The sequence below is a fragment of the Bombus fervidus genome, chromosome 15 (genome assembly GCF_041682495.2).
Source record: "Bombus fervidus isolate BK054 chromosome 15, iyBomFerv1, whole genome shotgun sequence".
Lineage (NCBI taxonomy): Eukaryota > Metazoa > Arthropoda > Insecta > Hymenoptera > Apidae > Bombus > Bombus fervidus.
Window position 1 is genome coordinate 9,823,335 of NC_091531.1, and position 18,753 is coordinate 9,842,087.

The window sequence follows — 18,753 nt, forward strand, 5'->3', positions numbered from 1 at the left end:
AAAAGGTCGAAGTGGCGAATTAAAATTGATCGATGCAAGAATATGCGAACCTTCTATGCTGCAAACACGAATCACCGATCAATCTACGCTCCACCAGAGACCTTGGATCGACTAACGACGTTATTGGTCAATAATAGTGGTACGTACGTTCTGCTCACAGGGCAGTGTGGACGACTGCGTGCAGAAATTGAACGTTGAATTATCTCGAGAAGCATCGCGTGTTTCATAAGGTAAGGGGACCAGATTGACGATGCGTATTCCAAATGGAGCCTGACTAACGACCAGTATAATAATCTAATCGTCAAAGACTGGGTGAAATCAGAGGAACAACGTACCACGAATCCTAAGGCTCTCGAGGATGTGTTTCGGATACCTTCAAAGCGAAGAGACGCGATAATAGAGTCCAAGATGACGGATGACTGGAAATGAATAACCAATAATAATTTTTTACCATCTCGCACCAATACTTTTCTACGTGGAACGACGAGAACAATCCATCTATGTAAAAAAATAATATGCGTCTCTAATGGAAAAAATCATGCGATTGTTGATCGAATATACACAATTGCACGGCAAAAAGAAAAGAAACACGATCCTACGTACGTAGTACCGTTCGAATCATTCGTCTTTCTTCCTTTGACATTTTTCTCTATCTACACTGGTAACGACGACGTTACAACCCGAAATAATTGCGCGTGATCTATTTTGATATGTAATATATACCATATGTATATATCGTATTATTAAATATACGATAAGTAGTACATTTGTAACGTGGAATATGATAAGTAGGTGATATCGGTAAAAAATTACTTATTTCCAAAGAGAAGCAGCAAAAACTTATATCCTTTTTACTTTACCAAAGACATATTCTTCGTGCCGCAAATTAAAATACAAATACCCTTCCTCGACAATCCAACTTGTGAACTAAAAAGCTCTACCAAACCACTAAAATTCTTCAAGTAATAGAATTTCACAAACAAAATGCAAATGGAAATTAAGACATTCTTAAATCAACGATTTAAAAACACAATTTAAAGTCGAGCAGGTGCGTGCTATCTCTTTCGGCGAAGATCGAGAATTTCGAAATAGACGAGGAGCAACGTTGAACATCGGATTAAAGTAAAACGTCGGAGGAACAACTGGAGAACCGAGTGACCAAATAAACCGTGGGCCGAGATTAATGGAGCTGGGGAAACGCGGCAGTTTGCTTAATTTTCGCGGGGTTAAGGAACGCGAAATCGAATGGTAACCTGCTGGAGACTTGCTGGAAACGAGGAAGAAGAATCGATTAGGGGGTTGAATGTCCCTAGTTGCTTCGGGTAATCGAAATTGATACGTTTCCTGTAATTCGGTGGCGTTTTCCACGTTTGGTTACTTCCTATGGGAAAATATCGGATTTTTGTATTTTGTGGTTTAGATAATATTTCTTGATAGCAAAATATCGAATTTTTATTCGTACTATAGTTTTCAATTTGGCTATTTCTTATGGGAAACTACTAAATTTTTGTTAGTGCCGTGTTTGAATATTTCGGTGTCTGGCTTTTTTTTTTTTTTTTTTTATAGGAAATTAGTGAATTTCTGACAGGAGAGTATGGAATTTTTCTTTGCGTTTTATAACCTAATATTTCCATATTTTTGGAAAGTAACGTACGAGAATATTTAACTTTTTCGTTTGTGCTCCAATTTTTCCTTAAACTAGAAATTTAATTACAGAGTTAACCACCGTGAGAAGGCAAAAAGAACTATATTTGTGACTGTCGAGAGCAAAGTTCCTTTTTCTACAGTAGATGAAGGAAGAAATCGAGGGGGAGAGATTTCTTTCGTGATCGAAGGCTGGAGCCGATAAACCGGAAGCCGATTAAATTTATAGACCAGGAAGAAAGGTCCTTTGTCGTTTCTTGTGAATTTCGTATTACAATGGAGGATTAAAGTGTGCGACGGACAGGCTCATTGTATCTTGCTTCCAGATTTCATTTTCGAAAATCGATTCGACCAAAATGTGCCCAGTATTTTCGCTCCATCTTTCATTTACCTTTATCGAATTAATTTTTCTCATATTCCTTTCAAATTTTTTACGAACAAATATTTCCATAAATATTCGTTTAACATCTACTTCATTAATTTCTATGCTATTCTTTCCAATTCTTTATGAATACAGATGTTTAAAGAAATATTTATAGACGATTATTAAATTTAAATTGCATACATGGCATGCATTTTTTGAAACTTGCGAAAAGGGACTAGTTCGAAGCATAGGTACCTTTCTCCGTTACTTTCTCTTTCTATACGCCTTCCCTTTCTTTCTAGTTTCATCGGACGACGGCGAACAATTCGGACAGAGCAGCTGTATAATTGTCGGTAATTCGATTCTCTAACACAGCCTAAACGCAAAAACTGTCGCGTTCGTTGCGCAGTCTGTCGCGCTTGTGCTTAATCGAGTACGCTAATTAAGGATGCGATTGAGCGATACCTCACACCCTCGAACCACCCCGTCACACACGCTTGTCGACGCACTTGTGTCCTGCTCTTGTCGAAAGCCTGCGCACGCGATTTCGCTCCTCTCGCGTCCAACCGGAGACAAAATGAGCAGTTTAATAACTGTTTAACCCCTTATTGTCCGATTGGCCGAATTTTCAATGTATCCATCGTTAATGGAACGTCCTGTTTTCCGTTTCTCCATCGAAATAACACCAAAAATATTCGCTCGAAAAAATATCGCCAACGGAAGCCTGTTATCGAAGCAAATCCTAATCAACGCCACCTAAAAACGCTCCGACTTTTTGTTCGACGATTGTTTCATACGACTACCGTTAAAATCTAAAAAATCGCGATTAAAAGAGTCGCCTGGATAGGAAAGCGTATTAGAAGCGGAGCTTCGGTTGTCACGAGCGAAAGCGTGGCCTCGTTGGAGAAAGGCTTGACGCCAGAGCGCGCGCGGCCGCCAGGCTGATCAAATTTTCGGCGCGGTTGACGGGCAACATGGCGAACAAAGTTTGCTCAGCGCGGCAGCGTTAATTCGGTTTGCTCCGTGTTTTTCCACCGCGGAAAGACGTCCCGGGGCGATGTTGCTCTCCCGTCGTAGACACCGTGATAGGCGAATTTTAAAGCGTGCACCACACCCCTATCCCGTCACGCGAGCCTGATTCTCCCATGGAAAAATTCAATTCCCGCGGCTCAATCCGGAGTTTAATATGAATTTCATAATCAACGCGCTTTAAGCATTCTCTCTCTCTCTCTCGTTTCTACCTTAGTTGCATTATTATCAGTGCATTAGGATAATTGTTAATACGGATAATAAAGAGATTCCTTGAAGCTCATCGTAAAAGCCTATAAATTGCTATACCTATGCTCAAAAACCAATACAAAAGACAAAAATAGTATCAACTAAGTGTTGATATTCACGTCGACTGATTGAAACAAATTTGCAGTCTAAACCGGAAGATTCTGTCCAGAATCCCCTAGACGAATCGGTAGATCACGATATTATCAGGAAGGCTTCCAGGATTTCAGAGGCTTTCGTTACTCGACTCTTTACCACCGGTTAGAGAAAGAGAAGAACGCGACGATGCAATCGAAAGGGGATGTGCACGAAGCACGTGGCGCACTAAAATCGTACGAGGGATCCGTTTTCCATTTGCCAGCGGCGGGGTACCGCGATTTCGCCATTTTCCAAGATCGTACCCGGTAATGTCTATCGAACGACGCACACTCCCGACCTCCAACCTTCTTATTATCGTTCATCGAATATACACGGTCCTCTCTCCTACTTCTTCTGTATATAATTTCCCTCCTTTTTCTACAGCGGATTTTATATTTTTGTAAATACATACGAACAATTAAAAAGTTGGATTTTGTTAATAGAATTTGGAGAACTGTACTTTGAGCAGACGCTGTACTTTGAATATTTTACACAAGGTGTTTCAGCTAACTCGATCAGCTCGAATAACTCCTAACGTATGCGTTGTACGAGAAAATTACGGAAATCTACGATGATATTGAATCTTCAACTTGGCGTTACGTAAAGTCAATTTTCAAGAAACTAAGCAAAATCATTCCTTAACTATTAGGATTTTAGGAATAATAAATGTCAATACGTTTTTACTCGCAATATTATTTTGACAAAAAGGACATAGTATTCCGTTTGAAAACAAAAGAAGTTGGTCCTCAAATCTCCGGAACGTGTCCACTTAAAAAAGAGATGCATGCATCGCACAACGTGTACACTCGAAACATGCAACTCGCACAATGTAATACATTTGTTCACAAAACGTATACTTTAAAAGTTATTCGAGGTAATCAAATTAGTCGAGACACCGTGTATATTTTTGCACATTACGTGCATTCTACGCATAGATATTGGCACCTTCGAATTTCTCGTAATCGTATAAAAATCCACTGTCTATACATTGCTACCATATATGAAGCGGTAAGAAAGATTGCGTGAAAACGTTGCAGTGACACGCGTCGAAGAATAAACACATAGTAACTGAAAATTCTTAACATATTAGAACTTGGATATTCGTTAAATTCGATATTTTTTAAACTACAAAGTCTCATCTTGATATAAGGTATCGTATCGGGTACTTTACTTTCGAAGATGTTGAGGTATATAAAATATTCTACACTGCAGCTACAAATACTTAGCACCTTTGCGATTAAGAAGGCTATGGTAAATGACTCATTGAAAGCAAAGCAAAGCAAAGCAAAGGGGAAAATCCTTTAAAATATTATAAATCGTTGCGCGAAACAACTTTCGGTCAATACGAATACATTAAACTAAATGCTGGTTGGTGGATCTAATAAAACTTGAAAACTGTTTAAAGTCGAACAACTTACTTAACCCACTAATTAATTATATCTTAAACGCTCCGGCGGAGCCATTAATCACTCTCTCCCGAGCAACTGAATCCATTATTTCCCACCTGCGCGCAGCCTTACCCGTGAAAAACTTTCGATCGAGACGTTTCCGAACATTCGCCGTAACGAGCCTGAAGGATACCATCCCCGTCTCTCTACAAATAATTATCCAGTCTAGCGACTCGATACGGTGATTTAAAAATTCAGTTTTAATACAGCTTGCTCTAGTGTACAATATATATTTTTCGCTTACTTCTCCAACTACACATTGTACTTTTTAAATACGGTCGAGCGTCTTAAATCGTATACGTACCACCTACCGATCTGCAGCTTATAAAAAGATAGTTAACCAGCGGTAACGACGAACTACGGTGTAGTGATCTTGTTGAGAATATTGTTTTCTAAGTTCTTTTGAATATCAATTTTTTCCGGTTATTTATATTTATTTTTAATATTAACGATGAATTGCAATTTTTCTGCACTTCCTACACTCATAAAGACTATCGAAACGGCATAAAAATTGCACGAGAAAAACCTACCGACGAAAAAAACCCAAGATTTTTTGGACTTTTATGGAAAAAGTTGCAGAGTGGTGTCTTGTTTTAGTCAAGAGTTGTAACCACCGATGCGTTTCGAGAAGTGGATACTTCAACCGTTTCTCTTTTTTTCGCCCAGGAGCTTGGTAAAAAATCTGACACCGGAAATCAATGGCTTTCTGCAAATACGCGATGGTCGAAACGAACGAAAAATATTGCTCTTATTTATATTTATCGCTTTCCTCGACAGATCGAAATTCGTGTAATTCGTTTGCGATTAACATCATACTACGATATTTCGTAATATTGTCTGTAATAATACTGTCTTGATAAAATATGATAAAAATGATCAAAATCAAAAATCAAATAAAATATATAAGGTAGCAGTCATCCCAACCATAAGTCAAAATTCGAAACGAATTTACAGCTCGTTAATTCAGACGTCAAACAAAAACCAACACGCAGAAACTAAAAATGCACGGAGAGAAGGTTGCCAGGGAATTTTATGATTTTTCAGGGCGTACGCGTTGGGGGAATTTCGCGGCTTTCAACTGACCCAGTCGCCCCGCGAATTTCAATGGATTGGCGTCCCGATGTTTGCCCGTTTTCACCCCCTCCGGCTTGTACTCCCTTCTGTACACCATCCCTCGACTCGCACAAAAGCGCCGGCTGGGTTTCCATTAGTTTAATTACAGACAAGGTCGTCGTCGTCGTCGTCGTCGTCGTCGTCGTCGTTGCCCGAAACATCGTTTCGAAGCTGTTCGAAGCGGCGGAAGTTAATTTCATGGAAAAGGTAAATCGCAAGACGTCCAACCAGACCTTCCAACAACTACAGAAAAATGCTAGCTTTGAAAATGGGCTAGCTTCGAAACAGGATGATCGTCGCTTTGAAATACGATGATGCGAGTGCAAATCTCGTCATAGATTAATCTCATAAATTATCTCAGCGCGTGATATTATCGTTAAATTCCAGATATTTTTACAAACGCGTATCTTCGTGACCACGCATAAAGAAGTGAAATCCGAGCGAAAACTTGTTGATTTATCGAGTATTATAACGACTACTATATTTTGGATATTCAGTATCATGAAATATTTGACACGGCGGGAGGATTTTGGGATGATTTGGGTATGTTTGGCTTCAGCGAGTCGAGTTTTTAACAGAGAAGAAGATGGGAAGGCGAACGGAGACATGAAACCGGTGGACAAGAAGTTTGCATCTTTGGGGAATCGTGGTTGAATAGGTAAGGTTTGAAGGGATTAATACGACCAAGTTGGATATTTTGGCAAGCGGTTGATTTGCTTTTAAGAGTATCGAATTTGTGGATCAGAGAATTTTCAAGTTTGACAAAGTGTAAAAATTGACGTCGTTTAAAATCTAGACAAGTCTGATATTTCATTTTCCCGATAACTTTCTTTCGTAGCATTTTTTGAATTTCCGATAATTTTCAAATTTACAATTACCACTGATTTTATAAATCGTCGAATTGCCATCGTTATTAATTACGAATAAACGATCTGCCTTCTTATTGTTCAACATCGATCGTTCGTGACTGTAATTCATCGTTCACCTATTACCTCTCATTACCTGTTATTAATCACTCTTGATCACAGTCATTTGTTTCTAGTCATAATTCAGTATCACACCACTAGTGATTACTATAAAGACCTCCGTCGAACTGTATCGATCATCGATGATGAATATAAAGAGTTATTGACTGCTGTTATATCGTAGCGAATGGTACATTAACTGCCGTAGATAATTACGTACTACGATGCATCAAACGATGCAAACAGTTCCATACTTCAAACTTGATCGAACAACGCACACTGCCCGAACACAAGATATTATTATACATCCATCGTAGCTTTTCAATCGGTAACATCAACTACAAAAAGGCAAGTAATATTTACCTATAGTACTTTCGCGTAATTACATTCCTATAAATTGCGTTAAACCAGAGCAAACATGGTCGTTTCTGCAGAGAACGTTCATCGTACAATCCTCGTGAATCGTTACTATTAACTGCAAAAAATGAAGTGGAAGTTGCGCAAAAATTTTCTATAAGCATTATCCGATACGACGAAGAAGCTCGTATCTCGAACTATATCGAACAACGCTAATTATCGTCGCACGAAACAATTGTAATTTTGTCGTTGACTGTCGTTAATTTAACCACGGTTGCTTTCAACCACGGCAAACCAGTTAAAGGCCACCAAAAAGAATTTCCACGATGTCGAACGACGCGCACAACCGCATATTTCAAACTAAATCAAACAACGGCGATTGTCGCGAGCACAGGAAGCTCGATCATCGGCGACGTCGCGATGCGAGGCAGCGAATCAAAGGCTGGCATCGAAATGCCTCGAGTTGAGGACACAGAAAGCGGGGGTGGGCCGTTCCACGACGAAACGTTCGTTCCATTGAAATATGCACACGCTCCCGCAGCGAACGCGCGCTGAATACTCGGCCGAAGATCTTGCAAAATGCACGCTAACTTCCAGGCAAACGGGCTCTCGATTTCCAACGAGGGCGCGTCGCGTCCCGACCACGGTTATCTCGAATCAGTTCTTTGTTGCGACTACCCTCCTCTTCCATCCGTTTTGTCGCTGCACCGTGCGAATCAACTAAATTAGAACCGAACCGTGCTACTGGCGACCAATATCGTTCCACGCCGCCCTCAGCGACGCTGTCTAATGCTATTAGGGGCGAGTTTCACCAGTTTCGAAATTGTGTAACGGCAAGTGTGTACACTGTACAGTGGCTACAAAAAGGAATCGAACACGATTGAATTTATTTCATAGTTGGACTACGCATCTACTAGTTTGGGAAATTTCAAAATAGACAGAAGCGCAGAATACAAGTAATACGGAAAAACGTATGAAATATACAACGTCGAGCATTTATTTTTATATCCAGCAGATAGGAAATAAATTCCTATTTACTCCAAAACTTACTACCCCAAAAACCGAAAAGCCTTTAGGAAAACTATCAAAACGATCGAATGTCTCGCAACTCCTTTAAAACACTGACTCGAGTCATTAGCCCGATCGCGAGGTACTCTGCAAAAACCAAACAGAACCGGAAAAAAGAGAAACGCGAGGAAAAACACGCGAAAATCGGGGGGAATGGTAGCAGCGGCAGCAAACAAGGGGGAACTTCCACGGTATAAAACACGAGAAAGCGTGTTGGAAACGGTAACGAGAGAGGCACAGGTCGTCTCTCCTCTCTCGCCTCGGACTTTTACTTCATCCAGCTACTTCGCTCCAGCCGATTTTTCCGCTGCCGCCGCTTTTTTTCACCGGCGGCTTCCGCGCATTTTATTAGGCCCGTTACAGACCCGTGTCGAGACAATAACCATTGTTAAAGTTTCGCGAAGCAATGGCTGCCCGCTCGCTGTTTGCACGGACAAGCTTTCCGCTTTGTTTCGGCCTAGGCGCGCTGGATTTCAGTTGGCCAGCTTGGCTACGGCCCCCATTACCACCATTCCGGCTATGTACACGCCGTACACCACCTACGGCCATCTACCGCTTTCTACAGCCGTTTCGGAAAGCTCACAATGCCCGTTGCTGCTTCGTTTTCATTCTAAGCCGCGTTTTTTTAATTACATTCCTCACCGGAATCACGATTTCCCTTCAACGAGACGTGGAAATGGATCCTTGAAGCGAATTGACGACATCGCTTTTTGGTACGTACGTGCAACCAATTGCACGATTAAAAATTGCAGATTTCGCAATGCGAAAATCAAATCTCGTAACTTTCTTTTCCTTTCCTCGTCGCGTCACTGCTGGCTTGAACCGAGTTTACCACGCTTCGCAGATATTTTCCAATTTTATTTTATTCGCGTATTGTTATCATTCGCTTTCATTTAGTGTCGTTTATAGCTGGAAGAACTTCTGACTTTAAGGTTAACCGGGGATAATACAGAGTTTCTTCCCGCACCCCGATAGCGATAAATCTCAATAGCATCGTAAATTAGTTTTAGTCCCGGCACTACGCGAGCGACAGGTATCGTCGTCTTGGGTTTTGTGACGCGTGATCCACCCCAATATCCTGAAGCCGATGTTTTCATGGACGATGCCACTGTCTAAGAACTAATAATTAGCTAGTTGCCGATCGGTCGGCACTCAGCCATCTATCAGAGACAGAACCCGACGCATCCTACCCTCGTGGAAGGGGATGAAGGATACGGGTTTCAGACTCTAGACTCGCACGCGATCGATCGCGGACGAGATATAATAATAAGTTACTCAAACGTTCAAATTAAACACATGGCAAATTACTCGTCGTGTATTCGTTGAACCCGTTATATCGTGCAATCGATTTTAAAGTCGGGAACCGACAACCATTCGCGACGCAATATCTTCTTCGATCGTTCTTCCTGCAAGAATCATGCATTTACGTGTTAAATCTGAAGCTTACGGCCCCTATAAAGCGTAAAATATCCAGCCCGTATAACACGAGGTTCTAGTCGCCTTAGGATGAAAAATTCAGCACCTCCCCTGATCGAACTTAAATTACCAAATCAACGGTAACATATGCACAACCAAAATGGATTCCTCGACGGTGAGTAACTTGGAGATGGTTCGCCCGACGACGACGTGCTGCTTACGATCAAGTATTAAACGCGTTATCAGCAGCCCTCTTTCCTAATTCCGGCATCCTGAATCCCATCAAAATTATCGGCTCCCCGTAGTGTCTTTTCTTACGTTTAATTAAAGACTACAAAATTAATTAAGCGATTCAATTAACTGGCTACAGCGTGCACCTGTGAAGAAGCTGTCACCCCCTTTTCACCCTCTTCTCTCTGACTTCCCCTTCGCGGGGGAATCGAGACAAAGCTGATCGTCCCCGATCTATCTTTGCACGAAATTCTCCTCCCACCTTTATAATTAGACTATTTTTAGCGTTGTTACACGCCCTATGGAGAGGGGGAATTTTTGTATAGTAGAAAATCACGAAACCAACGACGAGCGATAATTTTTCAAGGAACTTTGTTAAATCAGAGTCTTCTTCTCTCATAAATGCTCTTTGTAGAAGAAATGAAATTAGTTCGTCGAGTAGATCTTCGATAAATTTCTTTCTAAATTTAAGCGAAACAAAGCTTTTCCGAGTATAGACTCCGAGGTCTTTACTTTCGAGGATTCGACAAATTTCGAAACGCGAAGAAGATGCCATCGGAGAGTAATTTCGCGCGGTCGCGACTATCGCTCTTGTTCGTCGGCGAGAAATAGCTAATAAACTAGAATTACGGGATAAATCGGTGTTAAGAAGGGCGAAGACGGAGAAGGGAGAGCAGTCAGTCTCTTCGGCGTAATAAGGACGCCATCGAAACTTTATAAACTGAATATTATTGAGATAGCGCGCGAGCCGCGGCATGACAGTGAGCGATGAGACGGTTCCCAGCCGATTTTCTATTAAACGCCGATTTATTTATGGAATATTCAATGGGACGTGTCCCGGGAAGAGCCGCGGGCGCATCGAGAAAAATTCAAATCAGTCTTGTCGCGCCATCACGCCCAGAATTTTCCTCGCAAAAATAATACCGCGGCATAGACGTCCTCCTGAAAACCGGAAGCTCTCTCTCCGCTTTCGATCTTTCTTCTCCGAACACGTTTGATTCTCCTCTCGATTTTTCGTCCGTTCTCGGTGCTATTGGATCTTTTGACAGAAAATTTCTGTCTATCGTATTTCTATATATCGTAATGTAATGATTCTTAATAGACGATTAACGTACGTCTTACGATCATCCCAACATCCGAAATCGTTAAGCTTAAAAACAACTTTTTAATTTCATTATACTCGTTAGTTTTGCAATATTCCTTCTCTCTTTTCTTTCATAGAACAAAGCATTCGATGAAAACTTGAAAACTCAAACAAGGCCTTTCTTTAAATTATTGTATTCTATTTTCCAAATGTCTCTCCGTAATTCAATTTCGAGTTGAAAGAAGATCCTCGAGTCCCTCTCAAGTAATATACACGGGAGGAAATCGATTTTCGGTAATATTCTTTCCACCGTGGCTACCAGCAATGATTTTTAATGGGTAGAAGGTCCGATGGATGTGCAATCATTTACCCTACGTCCCACGTTTTATCGAGGCAAGATAATTATTTGCGTGAATAGAGGTGGCTGTGACGGAGCAGAAATCCATCACACTCGATCAACCGTCGTTTCATCTCCAATAATGTCTAACAGTCAGTCAATTGACGATGTATCCCCCGGTTCGTTTATCTTTTTATGTGCTCTTTTACCATCCAAAGGATAGCCTCGCCGCATTCAAAATGGAAAATTCGTCAGGATATACAGGGTATAGGATTGAAATCTCGAAGGCACGTACCCCTCGAAACAAGGTAAGTTTCGTTCGAAATGAGACAGCTTGTACAAAGAGACAGATTCGTATTCGAAGGGAATTGAATTTGGAAATTCTGACATATCGATAGGGTGTTTCTATATTAAAATTTCGTTCCTTTTTAATCGTTATTTCCATTTCCTCTGTTCGATGGTAAACATGGAAATTAATAATACACGTTAAACTGGCAAACACGGAAATTGATAATACACATTACACGTTCGAGGAAAAATTCCATCGGAAGGTGAAAATTTCACAATTTTTAACGAGAAAAAGAGGTGGACGTTAATTGGTAAATCGGAAAAACAAATAAACGCACGATTATTTACCTAAAAGGAAAGTGACGCGAGAGATTCGTCGGGCGATACATTTACATCGCGCAAACCAACTAGTACTTTGAAAGCACACGGTTCAACCGAATCGGAAAATAAAAACTAGGGCAAAGAAAGAAAAGTTGCGTGGAAAGTTAGGTAAATGTTGCGTAAAGGCGGGCAATGAGATCCAACGCGATACATTCGGAGTCTTAACGTGATTCACAGGTCCAGTTTTCGCGGAAGAGGCCCGTTTCGTTCCCGAACTACGAAACGAGGCGTCGCATTCGCTGTTTTGCATTCCAGCCTTTATAAACTCGCCTAACGGCAATGGTTATCGCCGTGAGAAAGCTCCGGTCGTTTCGAAAGAACGCGATCGAGCTGAAACGGCACGCGGTCCGGGAACAGGCGACGATAAAATCACGGTGAATCCCTTTAATTGCCGAATGGCCGCTTTGGGCGCGAAAATCGTTTGTAATTTCGCGCCACTAGTTGCTGCTCGCTATAGCAGGGGCGAGATATTGCGCTTCGGATCGTAGGAAATGGTCTTTAGTATCTCGTGAATTTCGTAAGTGATATTATCTTTTGGCTCGTTGCATTTAGTCATTTTTCTTCTACCATGTAAACGGAGAATCTGAAATTTAATCGCTATTACCAATTACCGACAAAAGTATCCTTTGCTCTTTAGATACCAACGAATTATTCCTATTAACCAAATCTTTTCCAAATTTCAATAACCTAGAATTCCTGTAACATTATTAAATCTAATATAAAATACTATAGAGGCATGACGATTAAATTATGCAAAGAATATCTATATCGATTGAAAAAAAAACACTAAAATTTATTACAAAACAAATTACTGTTCCACTCGAACAGTATACGAAAAAAAAAAAAAAAAAAATGCATAAAATCTGAAGGAAGAACAAAGAGAGAAAAATATCGTATAGAAAATTAATGCTTTAAGAAGCAAGAGAGGGCTTGGCGTGATCGTCGACACGAAGCAAACAACAGAAGAATTTTTAAAGGTGCATGAAAATGCGGATGGAAATGGGCGCGAGGGTGAAAGAGGATTAAGAGAGGGCCTTTGAATAGCCTAATAGACACAAAGTCACCAGAAATAAGTTCCATAAGCTCACTGAACCGATTCAGATCCTCTGTCCGACGCAGAATGGTCACAGATAGCAGTCGAGACCTGTTGCATCGCAACACTGCACCGGCTTTAGAAAACCGACTTGGATCTAGATATTCCCGTTTCACGAATTAGAATTTTCGTGCGCGACATCGTGCCGCGATAACTTCATTTTCAAGTTCGCGAGTTTCCAAATTTTCATATCGTCGGATCGTGAAAAGATCACGAAATATCGGATATCTATAGATCTCGAAATTTTCGAACTTTCAAGTTCTCAAATTATTATCAAATACACAAAAACTTCGGACGTTCGGAAGTTTCGCGGTATTCGTCTGCGGAAATTTAGAAGATACAAATAAGAATGAATTATCTTATGGAAATTAAACGGTTCGTTCAATATGAAAATTAATTCCCTGTTTTCGTGTTTTCAGGACACAAAACCACGCGGTAAATTAGTCGCGTCCTCGACCAACACATCGATAGATATCGTATCAGTGGTAGCCACGTAGATTCCTCGCAAGTATTTCCGGAGGAATTTTAATTAATATACCGTGGTTCGCAGACATTTAACAACGTCATTCTTCATTCTTTTTCATTCATTTGCAAATATCCGTCTTCTATTTTCCTATAAATTTCAGTGTAGCATATTCGACATATTTTTGAACGACTTATTTCGTATTACTAATTTAAATATTTCCTAATAGAAGAAGAAGAAGAAATTATAAAACCAATTCGTGCGAATTAGTAATATAACAAACTTATATTTAGCCGATCTAATAACGCTACATAACGCATCACTGCGAATTTAAAGCGTTCGTTCGATAAAAACGGAGCATCAAAATCGAGACAAAAAGCGAAACGTTTCTGCTAATAAAAGGGACCGTAACATCGGTTGAAAGTTGCAGTAAAAGCTAGCCAGCCGTAAATATTAAACAGTTCGGTTCGAAACGGGGGCGGTTAACGCGAAAGTGTGATAGGAATTCGGATGGAACGATCGCGACCGGGTTTACGCCTCGATCGGTTTCGCCAACGATGCTTCTAACATCTCTCTGCATTAACGCGTGCGTCCATTTGCCGAATTAAAACATCAGAAAAAGCGTATAACGGTCAAATAGTGCGAAAGAGCGACGAATTACACGATCGAAAAGAGCAAGAGTAAAAATTGATCAAAACCCTACAGACGGAAGAAAATTGGCATTATTTGGAATTTGTATTCGAACAGGTAATGATTTATTCCTCGCGTCCTCGAACGGTGTCTCGCGGATATGTACGAACATCTCGATAACAATGGCATCTGAAAAACCTCGTACAATTAACTTTTCATCACTTACCAGACGTTGGAAATTATCCAGCCAAAGAACGACCATCGAGACGCACGAATACATACATATACATAGTATAAAAACATCTTAACAACGACAAAAGCATGCCTTCTTCACATTGATAGAAAAACTCAAGAAAACACGGAAATAATAAAGGAAAAAGGAAATGACGCGTCACGTGCTCGCGACGTGGAAAAAGAAGCAAGCTCTACACGCCATCAAGTACGCTTTCGGCAACGGTGCTGTACAAGAAAATAATCACTGAGGAGACAAGAGAAAGCTCGGAAAGGATGTACGACGTTGGTTCACTTACCCCTGACACCGACTGATCTTTATCCTTTTTATCCAAATTCAACGTTTTCTAGTATTTCGATACTTTTTGTTCGATCGATCGTTCGTCCACTATATACCGATTTCTTGCTCCGCGTGTCGAATTCACGTTTAATTAACCCTTTCAGCGGCAACCAGTTTTTCAAAACGAATGCATCTGGAGAGCAAGCTCTAAGATAATTTTTCAGCGCTACGAATCGAAAAGATTCGGCTTCCTCTAATTCCTTCTTGGTACTTGCGATGCGAACTTTTCTTTTTTTTTCCCCTTGTATTGCACGTAATAGGAAATTCTTTCGGCGGAATGAGAAACATTTTTATCGCACGTTTGTACGATATTTTATTCGATGATTCGTATTCGATATTAACGTTAAATTGTTTCACGCCGTAATGTAGTGCGCGGACGGAAATTTCACAGAAATAAAATACTTTTCGCGAATGTTTCTGCCAAGCGTCGTTCTCTTTTTAAAATACATTAGACAAAAAAGATATTAACATTTAACGTCTTAAAGAAACGATAACAATAAGTAATGGTATTATTCGTTCGTACCATGTTTTGTGGCTTCTTGTACCGCAATATATTTGTGCTATATCGTATTTCACCGCTGAAAGGATTAATAGGTATACGTTTCGGCAATAACGTTCGATAAATTTGCGTTTCTTCAGAAATTTCCATATTCTGTGAATTCTACAGAGATTTCTTTTAAATTTGTAATTTGTAATTTCGTTGAAATTTGAAAGATACGCTGCCAATCCAAACTGGATGATGGCGACTCACCTTTATTCCGAGGGTAGGAGTCAGCATCCCATAGTCGGTAAGGGGTGGCAGCATAACGGGGGGTAGGTTTGCCATCATCATACTGTCTAGAATCTTCGCACGTACTTTCCCTTCGTGCACAGAACACAAATCAATTTATTGCTTACTAGACCTACCTGGAACACAGAAAGACAGAGGAAACGTTAGCTAAGCACGACGAAAGTGAAAGAAAATTGGAAAGGTAAAAATAAACGACGAATTATTACAGAGACGAAAAAATACCGTTAAATTAGCGGGATAAAAGATTATTTGGGAAGCTTACAGGGCGAGTATTATTCGAGTTGAAGTTAGAATATAATTCTCTCAGATACTATTTTCTGTTTTTGGGGACGGTGAAAATGTTTACAAATTTTCAGCTAAAAGAGTCTTGATAAAGTGGACTAACTGTACCTAATGTGAAACAGCACCTGCGGTCTGAAACGCTGCTATATCTCAGCAAGTAACCGACGAGATCAATCGGCAACGGCGTAAAATATTTCGTTCGAACTAGAAGACAAACATATTCGAGCTTTAGCTTCGCTTGGAAATTTATCGTTGAATCCAGCCGATTGTTGTTTCTACGTAGTTATCTATCAACGTAAGGGTATGGAAATATTAATTTCACCCTCTTTCAACGTCAGCGTGTTTCTCATTTTGGGAAGCTTTTAACATCAGGTGTTCGCGTTGGATACAGTTACCCTGTACCATTGGATTTACTATTCGAGAATAAATAAGGCAGCGTGAGAAGAGCTCTCGAGAGTCGCCAGCTGATAGCCGAAATAGCGAAAATCGTTGGTAGTAGAATCTGGTTTCTTGGAAACGAGTCGCTTCTGGCATCGAGATGGTAATTCCGTATCCGCACGCATCCTCCTCGTGTAAATCGCTGGCTTAGGAGCTTGATTGTTTGCTCGCCGGCTAATTAAAGTGTACTTAGAGACCGGTTTCGTTCGTTCCCGGGATCGTCGCCGCTGTAAATCCTCAACCTCGTTTCCAGACCGTAGGAAGCTGCTTTTTGCAGCCGGCAAATATTATTCGCCGTGTTTTTTCCGAGTCTTTCAAACGATACTTCAAAATTCAAAAAGTCGAAGCGCGAGAACAAAACTGAAGATTTTAAAGTTCCAGGGAGTACTTCAGCGTACAAGGATATTTACAAATTGAACCGGGGACTCGCGTGTAACAGCGATAAATGCAACTGATTATTAAGAACTTCTCTTAGATTATCTACTATCTGGTTATCGTTATTAGATACACCGCTACTAACACCCAATCGGAGAAAATGGCGCTGAAAACGAACATCCGCGTGTCCTCGAGTCACCACGAGCCTTCGTCGCGTTTGAACGACTCGAGAGATCAAAGAAAGAGGGTGGTCGTGTAACAGCGGCGGGATGATTTCGTCCCTGAACCACTAAAACAGCGCGGCAACACCACGTTCACGGAAATAGAAATTTCGCTGAAAGTCTTACTTCGGCTTTACCGGTTAAGCCGCCATGGATCGTGCTGTTACAACGTTTCCCTCCACAACCTCGTGGCACACCAACCCTCGACATCGCCTCTCATCCTTCGGTCCAACCCGCGGATCGACCGCTGCCACACGACACAGATCTAATTTACGAACCTAAACTGTCGTGCTGGTGTTCAAGATTGCGACTCGAACGACAGGGATAAGTCATGAAACGAGTTGTTAAAACGTATCGTTGGCCAGAGACTCGTGCACGCGCCTTGTGTTGGTCGAATATCGTCGAGGAACGCTGTTGTATTCTGACATGCAAAATTGTTAGAGCTTAAAGTCGATAAAGCCTTCTTTTTGTTTATCTTTCGTATATTAAAACAATTCGTAGACATGCGAATTTCCATTAATGCCGTCGTATAAATATAGGAAATTCGAAGACGCGAGAGTACAGTACAGAGTGCACGACTCTGGTTAAAGCGAAGTAAAGAAACGCATCGAGTTTAGCCGTTTCAAATAACGCGCTTGTCCGTAGAGCCAATTTGAATGGACAAGCCATCGAATAACGTCAAAGGTGCCGCTCGGAGTGTCGTCTCTTGGTGTATCTCTGCTCTTTGGTTCTATTCTACCATTTCTTCGATTCTATTCGCAAACCCGCGAAATTCTATAGAGACAAATCGCAATCTAGCGATAAATAAACACGAAGAATATGTCATAAAGAAGAAAAGAAAATGAAGGACGCGTGAGAATCGTCAGACACATCGATCGCTACGCATCCTCCGGCAACTCGACACGCGAAAGCTTCCCCGTGTCGCTTAATCCTCCGTCAGATGAATTTTTTTCCACCGAGTTCCTTTCTCCCCTGTCCACGAGGAGGCGAATCCTGTCTTTCTCCCAGCCGTCGCGCCTGGAGAAAACGCCTGGTCCGCTGTTTTATGCAAGCCTCGGGTTTTATGCAATGAGACTGCGATATCAAACGGCCGCGAGAGCCGAGAGCCGAGAGCCGAGAGCCGTGAGCCGGTCGAGTGCCGCTGAATAAAATATCCGTTCGCGTAAAAAGAAAAAAAGAAGGAAAGAGAGAAAAGAAGAAACAGATAAAAAGAAAGAGAAAGAAAAACGAGGCTTGACCAGTGTCGGCAGGGTGAAGAAGCTCGAGGGGTGGCTGCGAGCCAAACGCGCCACGATTCCCCGTATTCCACGGTTGTTGCACCGCTGGATCTTGCTTTGCTCGCGGATATATCGGACGTTGTTGCTGTTCAAGCTTTTGTACGTTCCGATGCGCGCATTGTCGATGAACGCGTTGCTAATTCTCGTTTTTTCTTCCAGGCTGGAGGATTGCAATTTTATTTGGGAAACGGGGTAAGTAGATTTGACGACTTCTTTGTTCTCGAATCTCTGTGTGTTTCGGTGCGTTCTTCGTACGATCTGCACGTTATAGTTGATGGCGTGTTTTTCATAAGCGTGATCGTTTTATATCGTAGAATTATAATTTTATTTTATATCGGTGCAGCGATTACGTGAAATTCTTAAAGGCCAAGTTGAACGGTTCTACTTTATGCTAAGCTCAATTTCCTTAATTTTATATTCAGATACGTAATTTTAGTTAGTAATTTTAGATAATAGTATAAATATTACAATGGTACAAATATTATAATCTCCACCCTCGCTCCG

General features: G+C 41.1%; 1 protein-coding gene across 9 annotated transcripts in view; it reads right to left on the bottom strand.

Annotated features, from left to right (window-relative positions):
- Window positions 1-18,753, bottom strand: part of Heph (polypyrimidine tract-binding protein 1 heph) — a 432,396-nt gene that overhangs the window by 243,376 nt on the left and 170,267 nt on the right. For 5 of the 9 annotated variants that reach the window (XM_072018572.1, XM_072018571.1, XM_072018575.1 and 2 more), the window contains one exon: window positions 15,618-15,772. The exons of the other annotated variants lie outside the window; for them this stretch is intronic. In XM_072018572.1, the coding sequence (XP_071874673.1) occupies window positions 15,618-15,698 (81 nt within the window). In that variant the 5' untranslated portion in view covers window positions 15,699-15,772. The remainder of the gene's footprint in view (window positions 1-15,617; window positions 15,773-18,753) is intronic. 9 annotated transcript variants of the gene reach the window in all.